Below are 18522 nucleotides of genomic sequence, written 5' to 3'. Positions count from 1 at the left end.
CTTCATACAGCCATCTCTGTTCACCAATTTGCTCTCAACTCTGGCTTTCTCTAATGTCTCGTCAACCCTCACGAGCTGTTCCTTGAAAGACAAAGCCATGGTCTGATCAGAGGGTGACCTGTGGGACAACAGCATGACCCTTTGAGTGACATTTCTTCCTCCTCGTGGCCAGTTCCAACCTTCCACGGCACACTTTGTGGCAAGATTTTTTCTCCTGCTCTTTCCTACTACCAAAGAAAGATCCATCAGGGTAGAAACCATTCCTGAATTAGGCATCCCAACCCAGCAGGCTCCTTGCAGCCTCTCAGCCAACCAGACACAAGTCACCTCAGCAGCAGCTTCCAAGCCAGGGGCCTGCTGCTGGCCTTGCAGCTTCTTGGCTAGACACAGCCAAGCCTTGTGCCTGCTGCTGTGCAGTCATGGACTCAAGCAGAAGGGACAGGACAACCCATATGGGGGCCTCCTTTCTGTCTGGGTCCTCCTGGCTCTGGAGGCAGAGGGGATCCCCCAGTCAGCATGCCAAGCAGGTGCCTTCTGCTGGCCTAGCAGGGCCACTGCCAGATGTCAGCCCAAAAGTGCAGCTCCCAGGGAGAAGGCAAGGGAGACCTGCCACCTCCAGACACAAGTGACCTCACAGTCCCTTTCTGTGACACGTTCCTGCTGCTGCCCTATCAAGTGCAGAGACAGAAGTGACCTCACATTCACTGCCACAGTCACATTCCTCGTGCTGGGGCAGGAGATGATGAGGCAGAGCTTAGCTCCTCAGAGCATTCCCACCCATCTCCTCCTTGTGGCCCACAAGCTGATCAGGTCCATGGCCCAACATATTCATTTGGAGTTAGGGTTTTGTTTAGGTCTCTTAAGCAGTTTTCTAGTGTTAAATAGACCATTTTAGTGCTACTATTAAGGGCAGAGATCAGAGTGATTAAGAGAGTAAGAGCTAGGATGAATCAGCTATGGGCTGAGTTTTGTCTTCTAGGGATACTTTGGGGTCAGTCATTAGAGTAGTGGATTCCTGTCAGGGTGCTGAGTAGCAATTAGGTTTAGGAAATAAGTTTACATGTTGAAGATGGGCAATAGCCTCATATAACTATTTAAAGTCACAGTTACAGCAGCATCAGCATAACCTGAACCCTCTTACCTCTACAAAATCCTTAATTTCTGCAGGCCAAGCCCCTGTTCCCTCCTCTCAGTCTTACATTTCTCCTGGCCAGGCTTCTCCTGATTTCCCCATATCAGTTATCTTTTTAGGGGCATGCTTATGATGCCTTTCATGATCTTAAACTATCTGTCAGTGTTCTGTTGGCTACTCTATTCCTGAGAAAAGCGCCAGTTAAGACACGATGGAAAAGGACACAAAAGTCCATCAGAGCACCCTGCACAATGTGCCCAGCAGCTCTGCACTGCCACAAAAGTGTGGTTCCTCCCTACAACTTTTCTTTCCAGAATGGCTCCTATGGCTCCAGGGTAACTTTTCCCAGGCACTCAGATCCCCAGGCCACACCGCTCTTGCCCGCAGGCTCCACGTGTCTCTCCAACCCTCCCCTCTGCCCCTGCAGTAGTGGCACCTCAGTGCAGCAGGTTGGTGCATCTCCAGGCTCAGGGGTGTTTCCTGAGGGCCTGCCCCGGGTGGGGAGTGGTGGGGAGGAAGAGAGCAAGGTCATCTCCTGGGGCATGGCTGAGCACAGCCCAGCTATCCCGCACCACGGACAGGCCCCTGCTCCCAGGCTGAGGCACACATGCAAGGTGGACACTTCTCCATCATTCCAGCTTCACGGAGGGCCTTTCAGCCCTGCCCCCCATCCGGGACTCACCACTTCCTTCTCGTCAACCCAGACATAGATTGCTTTCCATTTGGGGACTCAGGCAGGACTTTAAGGATCTGCTAAAGCCCTGAGTGTCCTTGTTTCTCACAGCCTTCTCATCCATTGTGGGGACAAAGACTGGCTGGGACTGCATTTCTCTCTGCAGATCAGGCCGTGTGGTGCTGTGTTTTTGATACGTGACCAGAGCAGTTTTGGTCACCTGTGGTTCTGATCGCTGTTCCTGAGCAGTGCTTGCACAGCATCAAGGCCTTCTCGGCTTCTCATTCTGCCCCAGGAGTCATTTGGCTGCAGGTGGGCAAGAGGCTGGGAGGAGAACCTGCAGTGACAGCTGACCCAGCCTGAGCAGTCTGAGCTGCCCATGCACTCCTCAGATTCACCTTGTTTGTTACCTGAAACGACCTTGCACAGTCATTTCATGAGGTTCTAATCACTACCCACTGAGCACCCTGTCCCTGGAGATCCCCTGACATCTCCTGGAAGCTCCAGATTCCTCTCCAGGTTGGCATCAGCACAGTCCCAATCAGATGAGTTGTCATCTCCTTAGGCAAGTGCTGCCCCAACGGGAGTGCTTAGTCCTGCGCTTGGTTGCTCACAGACCACTCTGGGACTTTCAGCCTGTGTCCCTCACTCCATGAAGAACCCCAGAAAACAGAAGAGCAGGGAGCAACCCCTTGGCTGTGTTCCTGATAGCACATTTGGAAGAGGTGTCCAGAATTCTGGGATTGCACTGAGCAAGACCCTCTTGTTATTGTGGTGCAAGCAGGGAGGCCAGCTGTGACCCAGGGCTGCACAGTGCCTGCTGCTGCCTGCAGCCACAGGGATGCCACTGCAGAGACAACAGGACTGTCACCAAGGCATATGAAAACTCAAGACTAACACAGAAAGAAGTACAGTGTGGAAGCTAAATGAGAGCAGCAGTGAAAAGACCACATCCTGCTGCTGGCCATAGCCATGGCTCCAGGGAAGCAGCAGCCCCGACCTGAAGGCAGCAGAGAGGCAGAGCCCAGCGGGCAGTGAGGGGCAGTCCCAAGGGCCACTGAGGATGCTCCTGCATGTGGCAGCTGGGCTTTTGATCCAGAGACCCTCCTGCATGCTGAGGTTGCTCCCCCAGCTCCAGAGGAGATAGGAAGAGACTGACACCAGTGAATTTCTGATGGATTTCTTTTTGGGTTTACCTACACAGGAAGCCAACTTCAACTGGAAAATAATTGACTTCTACGGTGCTAGGAAAAAATATTATTTAAACAAAAGTGAAATAATGAGAGAAAATAACAATACAGATATTTAATAATTGAAGATATCAGGTTATTTTCTTTCTTAGAAAAGCCTGGATTTCTAATATTAGGCATAGTATTACAGGTGAATTTGCTGAAGATGTGTGTATTCAAGTAGAGTCCTGATGGAATCCCTTAGTTCCTGTTTCCTCATGCTGTAGATGAGGGGGTTCGCTGCTGGAGGAACCACAGTGTACAGAACTGTAACCACCAAGTCCAGGGATGGAGAGGAGATGGAGGGGGGCTTCAGGTAGGCAAACATGGCAGTGCTGACAAACAGGGAGACCACGGCCAGGTGAGGGAGGCACGTGGAAAAGGCTTTGTGCCGGCCCTGAGAAGAGGGAATCCTCAGCACTGCCCTGAGGATCTGAACATAGGACAGCACAATGAAAACAAAACAATCAAAGCCTAAAAAAGCACTAAACACAAGTGCCCCGACTTCCCTGAGGTAGGCATCTGAGCAGGAGAGCTTGAGGATGTGGGGGATTTCACAGAAGAACTGGTCCACAGCATTGCCTTGGCAGAAGGGTAGGGAAAATGTGTTGGCCGTGTGAAGGACAGCATTGAGAAAGCCACTGCCCCAGGCAGCTGCTGCCATCTGGGCACAAGCTCTGCTGCCCACGAGGCTCCCGTAGTGCAAGGGCTTGCAGATGGCAACGTAGCGGTCATAGGCCATGACGGTGAGAAGGGAATACTCTGCTCCAACCAAGAAGAATATGAAGAAGACCTGTGCCGCACATCCTTGATAGGAGATGGCCCTGGTGTCCCAGAGGGCATTGGCCATGGCTTTGGGCAGAGTGGTGGAGATGCAGCCCATGTCGAGGAGGGCGAGGTTGAGGAGGAAGAAGTACATGGGGGTGTGGAGGCGGTGGTGGCAGGCTACGGCACTGAGGATGAGGCCGTTGCCCAGGAGGGCAGCCAGGTAGATGCCCAGGAAGAGTGCGAAGTGCAGGAGCTGCAGCTCACGTGTGTCTGCGAATGCCAGCAGGAGGAACTCAGTGATGGTGCTTCTGTTGGACATCTGCTTTTTTCAGGATGTGATCCTGAACAAAGAAGAGGATGAGAGTAATAAAGTACAAGAAATGTATCAGAGGGAAACGAATTCTCTTTCTCATTTAAAATCATCACCTATATTGTGACATTTGGCAGATCCCTTTCATGCATCATGATTCATTCTGCCTGACGGTGTTTGTTGGAACAGGGGGCTCTACTGTGGGCAGTTCAGGAGTCAGCCCTGTCCTACAGCAAGAGGTGAAGAGGAACATGGGGAAATGTTGGTTTCACTTCTTGATCACAAAATGCTTTGCCCCAGTATCGCTCCCAGTTCACCAAACTGCAGAGCAGAGCTGTGGAGCCTTATTTATTGATTGATTGATAGATTGATTGACTTATTTGATTTTTTTTTTTTCCTCTGTCCCACCACTCCTGAGGAGTGTTTCCAAGTCACAAACCCTGGCTATTTGTGCTGAACTCAAAGGGAATCCTTGTAGATCATTATCAGAGAAAAAGGGACTGTCACTTTAGTGCACGGTGTTCTCCTTCAGGCTAGTCTGTCCACCAAGTGTGGTTTCAGCTGCACTGTGAGAGCTGCAGGAAAATTCTATTCACATGTTTGACTGAAAAGAACAAAGACCCTGCTGAGAGCAGAGGAATCCAGGCTCACAGTGCCCATCTGCACACCCCTCACCCTGTCCCTCCACCCAAGCACACCAAGGGCTCACGCCATGGGCATGTGAAACCCCCATCCCCAGCCAGCCTGGGAAAAAGACCAGCAGCAGCACGGCCAGCTGGAGAAGCCAGGAGGAATGCCAGCGTGCTGCTGCCAGGGGAGGCAAGGCCAGGGAGGGACAGACGGACACTCAGCAGACCCTCCTGTGCTGCAGCTCTGCCTGCAGAGGAGGCAGCTCCTTCTGGGGATACCGGGGGCTTGAGGGCAGAGGCTGTGCTGGTGGGAGAGGAGAGCAGGGGGTGTCCCAGGGAAGGCGTCTGCCCTGCAGGGGATGGCAGGGAGGTGCCTGAGCCCTCCCTCGCACAGTATTTCTGGTAGCAGCTCCCTCTCACTGCCTGCCCATGTCCCTGCTTGTATCTATGTCCCTGCTGGGAGCCGGTTCTCTGTCCCCACATCCCCACCCTGTCCATGCTCACAGACCCCATCCCACAAGCTGTGTGCTTCCTAAGTACAGAACATCACAGGGGTTGCAGCTCCTGAAGACCTGACAAGCCCTGAGGAGACAACAAATATTGTTGTTTCAGTCTTCAGGCTGAGGTGCCTGAAGGGATCTGATCACATTAATTGCTGCCATATTGATCTCTCCCTGCAATACTCTTACAGTCTCAGTCTCCTGTACAATCCAGACAATTCATTGTCATGAACCCTGCCTTCCTTCCACACCAAGAATCTGAAAACACAGAATCCAAGCAAGTCTTCCATTTCAGATAAACCAAGACTCGGTCTTCCTGCTAAAATGCCCCCTCAAAAATACCATTCTCTAAAGCATCTTCTATGCCACATTACAGGTAGAACAAGACCCATCCTGACAGATGCTATCAGCCATCAGATGTGCCATCTGTAGAAGACCCTCTGGCAACCCCACCTGCAGTGCCCTGCTGCCAGAGCCTCACGGTGTCAGGAGCCTGCAGATGTGTCCTGCCACATGCTGCCCTCTGTTGTTGTGCTCCTCAGTGCCTCCAAGCCCTCTCTCCTTCTCTCCTCAATGTGTGTCAGCTGCGGTCAGAGCCCCCAGCCCTGCTGAGCTGTGCAGAGGAGCTGCTCCTGGGCACAGCTGTCTCTCTGCTTCATGGGACTTTTTGAAATACGTTTTTTTTCATGTCCCACGAGCCTGGCCAAGCTCAGCAGCACAGCACCAGCCCAAGGCACTGTAATCACCCCTCTGGGGGCTTTGCTGATGAGCCCACAAACCTCAGGCACTCAGAGACAATTGAAGACAGCTCTCCAGAAGTGCAAGTCAGAGGCAAGTTTCCTGCAGTGTCCCCCTGAGGGCCAGCACTGACACAGCCTCCCTTGGAGCTTGTTAGAGCAGAACATCGGAGGCAGTGAGGACAAGGAGACAAAGGCAATGTGAAGGTGACACTGATGTGTAGGAAAATTGGATGTGTGTCACCAAGCACAAGGGACAGGTCTTGACCCCAAGTGCTTCGGAAGGTAGATCCTTTCCTTTACAGGTTGCTCAGGGCTCTTTGTTGGGCAGTAGGAGATGGGGATGTTCATTGCCAAGTGCAGGAGAATGGTGCAACCCCTGCCTGGTTCATGGGAGGGGATGAGGAAGCAATGAGGCCCTGGTGCTTTAACGATCAGCTGTCTCCTCTAAGGGCTCAGTGGCAGAGACAACAGCCATAGCCATGGACACAAAGACCTGGTCCTGTTGGGAATTTAAGCCTTATCACAGCCCTCTATCCTGTCTAAACATGGCTTTCCTAGGGACTCCAAGACCTCCACATCTTTCTTTTTTGACTGCAGACCCTTATCTCTGTGGGGTCACAGCAGATCTGAGCTGAGCATGATAACTCAGATCTTCTTGGTGGCCATGCTCCTCATAGGGAAGCTCTGTAGGAAGCTGACCTGGTTTCTCGTGAGGAGGCACCACTGCTCTGTGGCATCCCTCGTGGTTCCCAGGCTCTCTCCTCCTGGCCACTACTCACTCAGCAGGGTCCCAGGCTACCCTGATGTGTGGGGTTCCTCTACCTCTGGTACAGGGCTGGGCTCTTCTCCATGTTAAAGTCAAGAGTTTTCTGAAGTGAAAATCCTGCATATTCTCAAGGTTCACCCACAGTGATGTTCCATTCTATCAGCTGTTAATGTCAGCAGGCAGACAGTTCAACCTTAGTGTAATTGTGCTATCTCTGACCAGACAGCAGCAGCAGCAAGAGTTGCAGGGAAATTTGGATAATTCAGGAGTAACTGACTAAATGGAATTGCAGCACAGTCACTCAAGGGCAGGGGATGGAAGGCTGTCAGGTTCCACATTTGCTGTGCTTTCTTCTCATGCATGCTGTCAGTTTGTCTGACAATGTTATGGGACTGTGCAGGTCAAAATTGGACGGGCCAAAGCCCAGCTGGAGCTCAATCCATCTATTAATGTCAAAAAAATTAAAAAATATAAAATAAAATAAGACAGAAATGGTATAAATAGTTTAAATGAAGGAGGATTAGGGAGAATCATAATGCTTTACTGGATTTTAGGGGGAAAACTCAGTGACAAGGGATGAGGTAAAGGCTGAGACACTTAATGCCTTCTTTGCCTGTGCTATTAGCAGCAAGACCAGCTTTTTCCCCTGGATATTTCTTCCTCCTCATAGCCAGTGCCAACCTTCCAATGCAAACTTTGTAGCATTTTTTTCTCTCCTGCTCATTCATAATAACAAAAGAATCTCCATCAACGTGGAAACCCTTTCTGAAGTAAGCATCCCAACCCAGCAGGCTCCTTGCGGCCTCTCAGCCAAGCAGACACAAGTCACCTCAGCAGTACCTTCCAAGCCAGGGGCCTGCTGCTGGCCTTGCAGCTTCTTGGTTAGACACAGCCAAGCCTTGTGCCTGCTGCTGCCCACTCATGGACTCAAGCAGAAGGGACAGGACAACCCATCTGGGGGCCTTCTTTCTGCCTGGGTCCTGCTGGGTCTGGAGGCAGAGGGGATCCCCCAGTCAGCATGCCAAGCAGGTGCCTTCTGCTGGCCTAGCAGGGCCACTGCCAGATGACAGCCCACAAGTGCAGCTCCCAGGAAGAAGTCAAGGCTGACCTGCAGAATTTCCAGACACAAGTGACCTCACAGTCCCTTTCTGTGACACGTTCCTGCTGCTGCCCTTTCAAGTGCAGAGACAGAAGTGACCTCACAGTCCCTGCCACAGTCACATTCCTCGTGCTGGGGCAGGAAATGCTGAGGCAGAGCTGAGCCCTTCAGAGCACTCCCATCCATCTCCTCCTTGTGGCCCACAAGCTGATCAGACCCATGACCCCTCACATCCATCTTTGCATGCCATGTGACTGCAGAGTAACCTCACAGTTCTTGGCCTGCACTAAGGGCCACACCCAGTATGGTACCTAAAGGTAAGGGTTAGGAGAGGGGCTGAAGGTGAGGAAGTCAATGCACAGGAACAGGGGAATCAGCTGTTAGGTGCTCATGCATCAGGGGACTAGGGCTCACCTTTCTGGGTTTGAATTTAAAGAAAGATTTTTTGGGAGGGATTGGTGTTCTGCTTTGCGTATCAGGTCTGTGGTTAAAGTGCGGACAAGCTTAGTGATTTAGGGTTTGTTTAGTTTTTCCAATAATTCTAGGCCTAAATAGAGCATTTAAATCTAGCATTAAGGGTAGGGATCAAGGTAAGCAAGAGAGTAAGGGTAAGGGAAAGAGGCGATGGACTGAGTTTTGGCTTCAGTGCACACTTAGATGTCAGGCATAGGAGTAGTTGATTCCTGTTTGGGTGTGGAGTAACATTTAAATGTAGGAATTAAGTTTGCTCTTTGAAGCTGGGGAATAGCCTCATATAAGTGTTTTAAGTCACAGTTACAGCAGCTTCCGCATAGCCTGAACCAACTTACCTTTCAAAAAACTTCAGTTTCTGCTGGATAATCCCTATTCCCTCCTCCAAATCTCACATTTCTCCTGACCAGGGCTTCTCCTGACCTCACTATATCCGTCATAATCTTAGGAGCATCTTTCGAGTGGCTTTCATGATCTCAGAGTATCCATCACACCTTTGTTGGCTACTCTATTCCTGAGAAAAGTGGCACTTAATTCATGATGGAAAAGGACATAAAAGTCCATCAGAACACCCTGCACAATGTGCCCAGCAGCTCTGCACTGCCACAAAAGTGTGGTTCCTGCCTACAAGTTTTCTTTCCAGAATGGCTCCTATGTCTCCAGGGTAACTTTTCCCATGCACTCACTTCCCTAGGCCACACCACCCTTGCTCTCAGGTCCCACGTGTCTCTCCAACCCTCCCTTCTGCCCCTGCAGTAGTGGCACCTCACTGCAGCAGGTTGGTGCATCTCCAGGCTCAGGGGTGTTTCCTGAGGGCCTGCCCCATGTGGGGAGTGGTGTGGAGGAAGAGAGCAAGGTCATCTCCTGGGGCATGGCTGAGCACAGCCCAGACATCCCACACCGCGGTTAGGCCCCTGCTCCCAGGCTGAGGCACACATGCAAGGTGGACACTTCTCCATCAGACCAGATTAACGCAGGACCCTTTAGCCCTGTCCCAGTCCCAAGATTTGGCTACTTCTCCACCCACAGACATACCCTGCTTTCCATTTGGGGACTCAGGCAGGACTTTAAGGATCTGCTAAAGCCATGGGTGTCCCTGTTTCTCACAGCCTTCTCACAAGTCTTTCTCCTGGCCCTCCCCACTGCCCAGCACTGCCTCTCAGGTGGCACTCAGTGACCCTTCAGAAGGGCCTTTGGGCTTCCTCAATTGTCCTGGTGCTTATTAGCACCTTCCTGGCTCCTTCCCGAGCTTAGAGGGAATCTTCTTGTCCGTCAGGGGCCCTGTACTGGCTGTGGCTGGGACAGAGTTACTCTATGCAAAGCAGCCCCTTGTGGTACAGTGTTTTGGTTGTGTGACCAGTGATGGTCACCCACAGTTGTGGTTGCTGTTTTTGAGCAGTTCTTGCACAGCATCAGGGCATTTTGTGGCTCACAATTTCTGAGTTTTATTTGGTTTTGCTATTCTGTCCCCAGTTCCTCTAGAAGAAGAGAAAGCAGGTGGCCAATAGGTGTTTATCTGCTGGATGCATGGAGCAAGGGGGTGTCCGTGGTGCCAGGAGATGGAGGTCCATGAAGCTGCAGGAGCCCTGCTCTCCTGCCTGGCAGATCCCCAGCACACAGTGCCTGTGCCCCGCAGGGCCAGCCCCGCTCCTCAGGCCAGCACAAGAGGCCTGGCCCAGCCACAGAGCAGCCTGCCCCGAGCAGGGGCCTGCACAAAGAGCTTTCCCTTTGCCCTTTCCCCATCAGTGCAGGCCCAGCAATGCTGCCCTGCTCTTCCCTAGGGCCATCCCTGCTCCCAGAGAGCCTTGCCCAGGGCAGTGTGTCTGTGCTAGCCTGGCTGGCCATTGCTGCTTCCTTCTCCGTGCTCCCTGCAGGGCCCCAAGCTGGTGGTGCTGCTGTGAGAGCCAGGGGCTGTGGTGCCCTGGGACCCCCGCGGGTCTCCCCCCCTGCCCGTGTTGCTCAGGGTGGGCAGCAGACCTATATCCATGGGGATCTCTGCTGCTGAGCCTTTTCCATCTGCCCTGATGGCTCAGCAGCACAGGGCAGTGCTGGGCAGAGCCATGGGGTGTCTCTAAGGGCACAAATGACAGGCGAGTGCTGCACCAGATCTTGCCCACGGCACTTCAAAATGCATATCCTCAGTTACTCTGCAGTCTTATGGGCCTTTGCCTGCTGACTCTTCAACACCTCTTGTGGCATTGCACAGCCCTCCTTTAGACCATGGACTCCTCAGATTCCCCTTTTCCTTTACCAGACCCTTCTTTGGGTGATCACACATTTTAGGAGGTTCTAATCACTACCCACTGAGCACATTGTCCCTGCAGATCCCCTGCCATCTCCTGGAAGCTCCAGATTCCTCTCCAGGCTGCAATCTGCCATCTGCCCCACTGCAGGGGGTGCAGTCCCATGCAGATAAATTTAAGATCAGTTGTCATCTCCTTAGGCAAGTTCTGCCATAATGGAAGCTCTTGGTCCTGCCCTTGGTTCCTCAGGGACCACCCTGGAACTTTCAGCCTGTGTCCTTCACTCCATGAAGAATCCCCAGAGCAGGGAACAGCCCCTTGGTTTCTAGGCTCCTGGGTTTGCCTTCAGCAGCCCCTCTTGTTACTGTGGTGCTAGCAGGAAGGCAGCTGTGACCCAGGGCTGCACAGTGCCTGCTGCTGCCTGCAGCCACAGGGATGCCACTGTAGAGACAACAGGACTGTCACCAAGGTACATGAGATATCAGGGCTTACCCAGAAAAAAGGAAGCTCAATGTGGAAGCCAAAAGAGAGCAGCCACATCCTGCTGCTGGCCATGGTCATGGCTCCAGGGAAGCAGCAGCCCCGACCCGAAGGCAGCAGACAAGGCAGAGCCCAGTGGGCAGTGAGGGGCAGCCCCGAGGGCCACCGGGGCTGCTCCTGCATGTGGCAGCTGGGCTCTTGGCCCTGAGCCCCTCCTGAATGGTGGCGGTGCTGAGACCAGCTGCAGAGGAGATGGGAAGAGAGAGGATCTGAGCGCAATGAACTTCTTATGACTTCCTTATTGGGTGTATTTATACAGGAAACTGCCATGTTTCCTGTAAATGAGTAACAAAATGATTAACAAGTAGGAGGATAAGAAATATATTATTTATATCAGAAACAATATCTTCTGAATATAATAAGAGACCAATATGAAGAAAAAAAAATCAAAAGCCTTAGGCCCCAAACCAGGCCTAAACTGAAGTCCTCAAAGCTTGCCCTTATTCTAAACCCTGAGCAGGATCCTTAGACACAACACCAAACAATTCCTTGAAGCCCTTGTCATTCCTTTAACCCTGGCATGTGACCTCTAATTCCTAAACATTAACCTGAACACCTAACTCCCAAAGCCCTCCACCATGCACACAGCACATCTCAGCCTCAACCCCACTCCTACCCCTACCTTGTATGGTTTATATGCTTGGGGTAGGGCAGGGACTGTGAGGTCCTGCAGCAGTCCCACAGCAGTGGAAGAGGCATGTGAGGTGACAGGTATGTAATCAGATCACAGGCCACAAGGAGGAGCTAGACAGGAATGATGTGATGGGATCAGGTGTGCCTCAGGATCTGTTGGGCATGCAGGAGGCATGTAGATGTGAAGGAGGCTGTGAGGTCACTTCTGTCTCTGGAGGTGACAGACCTGTAGGAGTAATGTGGCACAGATAGGGACCGTAAAGGCCAGAAGCATGCAGTTGGCCTTCTGTTATACAAGCGCAGAATGTACTGTCTCACTCTCGATCTCACAGTCTGTCATAAATAAAGATATTAAACAGCACCAGTCCCAGGACAGACCCCTGAGGTACAACACTTGTCACCAGCCTCCACTTGGACATAGAGCCATTGAGCACCATGCTCAGGGTGTGACCGTCAAGCTAACTCCTTATCCACTGAATGGTGCACCCATCAAATGCGTATCTCTCCAATTTAGAGACAAGGATGTCATGTGGGACAGTGTCAACGGTCTTACTGAAGTCCAAGTAGATGACAGAGGTCGGTCTTCTGTTGTTGTCTGATGTGATCACTCCAATGTAGAAAGCCAGCACACTGTTCAGGCATGATTTCCTCTTTCGTGAAGCCATTCTGGCTGTGTGAGATCACCTCTTTGTCTTGCATGTGCCTTGACATCGATTCCAGGAGGATCTTTTCCATGATCTTGCCAGGCACAGGGGTGAGGCTGACCATTCAGTAGTCCCATGGGTTCTCATTTCTACCCTTTTTAAAAATGGGAGTGATATTTCCCTTTTTCAAGTCACCAGGGAGTTCACCTGACTGCCAGGACTCTTCAAATATGATGGAGAGAGGATTGACAACTACATCAGCCAGCTCCCTCAGGACCCTGGGTTGCATGTCATCAAGCCCCATAGACTTGTACTTGTTGGGTTTCTGCAGGTGGTCTCAAACCTGCTCTTCACTTACAGCAGGTGGGAATTTGCAAGCCCAGCCACCAACTATGGGTTCAGGGAAACAAAAGACTTGGGAAGCCTGACTGGCAGGGAAGACTGAAGAAAAGAAGTTGTTGAGTCCCTCAGCCTTTTCCATGTCTGTCATTACCAGTTCACCCTTCTATCTTCACAGGGGGTACAATGTCCTTGGCCTTCCTTTTCTGAGCAAGGTACCTACAGAATCTCTTCCTGTTATTCTTTTCATCCCTTGCCAAGATCAGTTCCATCCATGCATTGCTTTCCTTTTCCCATCCATCCACATCCAAAACTGAAACATGTTTGAGGGCTTGGGAAAAGTAACGCTGGATGCATAGAAGCCACTTGGGAAACAAAACTTGTAGGTAGGAAGCACAGTTTTGTGGAGGTGCAGAGCTGATGGGCACATCGTGCAGGATGCGCCTAAAGACCTTTATACCCTTTTCCCTCCTGACTACAATGCCACTACCTTCTCAGGAATGGAGGAGCCAACAGAGGTGAGACAGATACACTGAGATGGTAAATGTCATCAGAAAGCTGATCCAAGTAAAATATGGGGAGGTCAGGAGCAGCCTGAACAAGAAACATGTGAGATTTTGGGGTGGTAAGAGGAGCATGGCCAGCAGAAATTAATGATTCGGTAGAGGTAAGAGGGGTCATTTAAAGTAGATGCTACAGTAACACTGACTTAAAACAGTCATGTATTGCCCTTTCCTTATTTGAACCGGTAATTTCAATCTTTAAACCTAAATGTTACTCCACCACTCTGAGAGGAATCCACTACTCTAATGCCTGAACTCAAAGTATCCATTGAAGCAAAACTCAGCCCCTTTCCCTTACCTTTACTCTCCTCCTTACCATATTCCCTTCCCTTAACACTAGCATTAAAATGCACTGTTTAGCCCTAGAGAAGTTGTTGGCAGGCCTAAATAAAGGCCTATACCCTTATGACAGACCTGATAGCCACCGAAGAACACCAAAGGTTCCCATTAAACCTGTGTTTATCCTCTAACATAGAATGGTGAGCTCTAGTCCCTAAAGGACTAGAGAGAGGTCAACCCTACCTCAGGATGTCCTGACCCAGGAGGAGGAATGTGACTGTGAGGTCACTTCTGTCTCTGCACTTGATAGGGCAGCAGGAGAAACGTGTCACACAGAGGGACTGTGAGGTCACTAGTGTCTGGAGGTGTCAGGTCAGCCTTGACATAGACCTGGGATCTGCACTTTTGGGCTGACGTCCGGCAGTGGCCCTGCTAGGCCAGCACAAGGCACCTGCTTGGCATGCTGACTGGGGGATCCCCTCTGCCTCCAGACCCAGGGGGACCCAGGCAGAAAGAGACAACCCAGACATGGGTTGTCCTGTCCCTTCTGCTTGAGTCCATGACTGCACAGCAGCAGGCACAAGGCTTGGCTGTATCTCCACAAGAAGCTGCAAGGCCAGCAGCAGGCCCCTGGCTTGGAAGCTGCTTCTGAGGTGACTTGTGTCTGCTTGGTTGAGAGGCTGCAAGGAGCCTGCTGGGTTGGGATGCCTACTTGACGAGTGGTTTCCACCCTTATTGAGCTTTTTTTGGCAGTACAAAAGAGCAGGAGAAAAAAACTGCCATGAAGCGTGCCCTGGAACTTCGGCACTGGCCATGAGGAGGAAGAAATATCCAGGGGAAAAAGCTGGTCTTGCTGATGGAGACTGAGGCAAAGAAAGCATTAAGTACCTCAGCCGTTACCTCCTTTCTTGTCACCAACTTTCCCCCCACATCCAATAAAGGCTGATGATTCTCCCTAATCTTCCTTTATGTGAAGTATTTCTATAAGCAGTTTTTATTGTCTTTGACAGTAATATACAGATGGAGCTCCATCTGGGCTTTGGCCCTTCTAACTTTGACCTGCACAGCCCCATAACATTCAGGACACAGCTCCAGACAAACTGACAGCATGCATGGGAGGAAATCACAGAAGAGGTGGAACCTGGCAGCCTTCCATCGCGTACACTTCTGTGACTCTGTGCTGCAATTCCGTTCAACTGGTTACTCCTGTATTATCCAAACTTTCCTGAAAGTCCTGATGCTGCTGTCTTGTGAGAGATAGCACAATCACATGGAATTAGAACTGTCTGCCTGCAGACCTTAACGCCTGACAGAATAGAGCGTCAGTCCACGGCAACCTTGAGAAACCTCAAGATTTGTCTAAAGAAACATCGTGCCCTTTACAAGAAGAAGAGCCCAGTCCTGCAATGATGAAGAGTAACCCCACATATCAGGGCAGCCTGGGACCCTGCAGAGTGAGCAGTGCCCAGGAGGAGAAGGTTCTGGGCACCACGAGGGATGCCATACGAGCAGTGGTGCCTCCTCACGAGGAACCAGGGCAGCTTCCTATAGAGCTGTCTTACGAGTAGCATGGCAACCAAGAAGATCTGAGTTATCAGACTCAGCTCAGATGTGTAAGCGATCACCAACAGAAGGGTCTGCAGCCAGCAGGGAAAGAAGTAGAGGTATGAGAGTCCTTAGGTAAGGCTGCTGTGGAAAGGATTAAGGGCTGTGACAAGACTGAGAGTGCCAGCAGGACCCAGGTCTTTGTATCCAAGGCTATGGCTGTTGCCTCTGCCACTGAGGTTTATGAGGAAACAACTGACTGTGAAAGCACCAGGGCCTCATTGCCTCCTCGCCTCCACCCATGAACCAGGCAGGGGTTGTACCATTCTCCAGCACTTGGCAATGCACATCCCTCTCTCCTACTGCCCCACAAAGAGCCCTGAGCAAGGTGTGGAGGGAAAGGATCTCCCTTCCCAGAGGACAGGGGTCCCTTCCCTGGCCCTTGTGCTTGGTGAAAGAAAAACAGTTTTCCTACACATCAGTGTCACCTTCACATTGTCTTTGTCTCCTTGTCCTCACTGCCTCCAGTGTTCTGCTCTAACGAGCTCCAAGGGAGCCTGTGTCAGTGCTGGCCCTCAGGGGGACACTGCAGGAAACTTGCCTCTGACTTGCACTTCTGGAGAGCTGTCTTCAATTGTCTCTGAGTGCCTGAGGTTCGTGGGCTCATCAGCAAAGCCCCCAGAGGGGTGATTGCAGTGCCTTAGGCTGGTGCTGTGCTGCTGAGTTGGGCCAGGCTCATGGGACAGAGAGAGCTCGTGGCAAGAGGGCCCTGGAGCAGAGAGACAGCTGTGCCCAGGAGCAGTTCCTCTGCACAGCGCAGCAGGGCTGGGGGCTCTGACCGCAGCTGGCACGCAGAGAGGAGAGAAGGAGAGAGGGCTTGGAGGCACTGAGGAGCGCAACAACAGAGGGCAGCGTGTGGCAGGACACATCTGCAGGCTCTTGACACCGTGAGGCTCTGGCAGCAGGGCACTGCAGGTGGGGTTGCCAGAGGGGTCTTCTACAGCTGGAATATCTGATGGCTGACAGCATCTGTCAGGGTGGGTCTCTCTGTTTCTCCAGGTAGGAGTAGAAGATGTTTTAAAGAACGGTATTTGTGATTGGATTTTTCAAGAGAAAGACCAAGGCAGAGTCTACCTGAAAAGCAAGACTTTTTCTGCAGTCTGTGCTTTCAGGTTACTGCAGTGGAGGGGAGGCAGGTTTCATGGTAATCCGTTGTCAGGATTGTACAGGAGACTGAGACTCCTGGAGCATAGCACTGAGAAATTGATATGTCATTGATGAAATTTGAAAACTACCTTCCCAAACCTCATCTCACAGACTGCACCAATATCATCAAAAATTGGTCTTCTCACGTTTTATCCTAGATGATCTTTACGAGCTACAAACCCACTGAAATCTCCTGTGTTTGGGAGGTGTCTACAGGCCAAAGCAGAGCAGAAAGCATTTGCAATGAGCAGGAGCTGCATTGTCTGCAGGCAGAGCTGCAGCACAGGAGGGTCTGCTGAGTGTCCGTTTGTCCCTCCCTGGCCTTGCCTCCCCTCGCAGCAGCATGCTGGCATTCCTCCTGGCTTCTTCAGCTGGCCGTGCTGCTGCTGGTCTTTTTCCCAGGCTGGCTGGGGATGGGGGTTTCACATGCCCAGGTAGTGAGGCCTCGGTGTGCTTGAGTGAAGGGGAGTACGGGGACAGGGTGAGGGGTGTGGAGATGTGCACTTTGAGCCTGGATTCCTCTGCTCTCAGCAGTGTCTTTGCTCTTTTCAATCAAACATGTGAGTAGAACTTTCCTGCAGCTCTCACAGGGCAGCTGAGACCGTATTTCATGGACAGACTGGCTGTCATACCTGAAGAACACTGTGCACTAAAGTGACAGTCCCTTTTTCTCTGATAATGATCTACAAGGATTCCCTTTGAGTCCAGCAGAAATAACCGGGATCTGTGGCTTAGAAACACTCATCAGGAGTGGTGGGACAGCTGAAACAAAAAACTCAAAATACAAAAATTTAAAATAAAATTTAAAAAAAGCCTCCACAACTCTGCTTTGCAGTTTGGTGAACTGGGAGCAACACTTGGGAAAAACTGTTTGAGATCAGGAGGGAAGTGAAACTGACATTTCCCCATGTTCCTCTTCACCTCTTTCTGTAGGACAGGACTGATTCCTGCACTGCCCACAGTAGAGCCCCCTGATCCAACAGACACACTTAGGCAGAATGAATCAGGATGCATGAAAGGGATCTGCAAAATGTCTGCCAGAAAGTGCACAATATATGTGATAATTTTAAATGAGAAATTGAATTTGTTTTCCTCTGATGCATTTCTTGTACTTTATTACTCTCACCCTCTTCTTTGTTCAGGACCACATCCTAGAAAAAGCAGATGTCCAACAGAAGCACCATCACTGAGTTCCTCCTGCTGGTATTCGCAGACACACGCGAGCTGCAGCTCCTGCACTTCGCACTCTTCCTGGGCATCTACCTGGCTGCCCTCCTGGGCAACGGCCTCATCCTCAGCGCCGTAGCCTGCCACCACCACCTCCACACCCCCATGTACTTCTTCCTCCTCAACCTCGCCCTCCTCGACCTGGGCTGCATCTCCACCACTCTGCCCAAAGCCATGGCCAATGCCCTCTGGGACAGCAGGGCCATCTCCTATCAAGGCTGTGCTGCTCAAGTTCTCTTTTTTGTCTTCTTCTTTGCTTCAGAGTATTCAATTCTAACTATCATGGCCTACGACCGCTACATTGCCATCTGCAAGCCCCTGCACTACGGGAGCCTCCTGGGCAGCAGAGCTTGTGCCCAGATGGCAGCAGCTGCCTGGGGCAGTGGCTTTCTCTACTCAGCCCTGCACACGGCCAACACATTTTCTCTCCACCTCTGCCAAGGCAACGCTGTGGACCAGTTCTTCTGTGAGATTCCCCAGATCCTCAAGCTCTCCTGCTCAGATGCCTACCTCAGGGAAGTTGGGCCACTTGTGTTTAGTTTTTCTTTAGCATTTGGTTGTTTTGTTTTCATTGTGTTGTCCTATGTGCAGATCTTCAGGGCAGTGCTGAGGATGCCCTCTGAGCAGGGCAAGCACAAAGCCTTTTCCATGTGCCTCCCTCACCTGGCCGTGGTCTCCCTCTTTCTCAGCACTGTCATGTTTGCCTACCTGAAGCCGCCCTCCATCTCCTCTCCATCCTTGGACATGGTGATGGCAGTTCTGTACTCGGTGCTGCCTCCAGCACTGAACCCTCTCATCTACAGTATGAGGAACCAGGAGCTGAAAGCCACACTGAAAAAACTGATTCTATTTACTTAGCAATAAATTGGCTATCTCACTTTTCTGGTTTTACTCACATTAATCTCAGGCAGTTTGTGACCTTTAGGTTTAGCATTCTTTAAAATTCTTTTTCCAGTTAGATGTTTGCTTTCATTCCTCTTTTCCAG

At 51.2% G+C, this 18522-nt stretch overlaps 2 protein-coding genes across 2 annotated transcripts; one reads left to right on the top strand and one right to left on the bottom strand.

Annotated features, from left to right (window-relative positions):
• Positions 1-3179: 3179 nt before the first annotated feature.
• Positions 3180-4121, bottom strand: LOC309888203 (olfactory receptor 14C36-like; the record flags this gene model as incomplete). Its single annotated transcript, XM_082780441.1, has 1 exon — positions 3180-4121. The coding sequence occupies one exon, from the start codon at positions 4119-4121 to the stop codon at positions 3180-3182; it is 942 nt and encodes a 313-aa protein (XP_082636567.1).
• Positions 4122-17473: 13352 nt separating this feature from the next.
• Positions 17474-18394, top strand: LOC309888202 (olfactory receptor 14C36-like; the record flags this gene model as incomplete). Its single annotated transcript, XM_082780440.1, has 1 exon — positions 17474-18394. One exon carries the CDS (start codon positions 17474-17476, stop codon positions 18392-18394), a length of 921 nt encoding a protein of 306 aa, XP_082636566.1.
• Between the last annotated feature and the right edge of the window lie 128 nt (positions 18395-18522).

Source organism: Aythya marila (genome assembly GCF_965140915.1).
Source record: "Aythya marila genome assembly, chromosome: 28".
In the NCBI taxonomy this organism is placed as follows: domain Eukaryota; kingdom Metazoa; phylum Chordata; class Aves; order Anseriformes; family Anatidae; genus Aythya; species Aythya marila.
The sequence above is the reverse complement of the archived record's forward strand: the minus strand, read 5'-3'. Positions and strand labels throughout refer to the sequence as shown.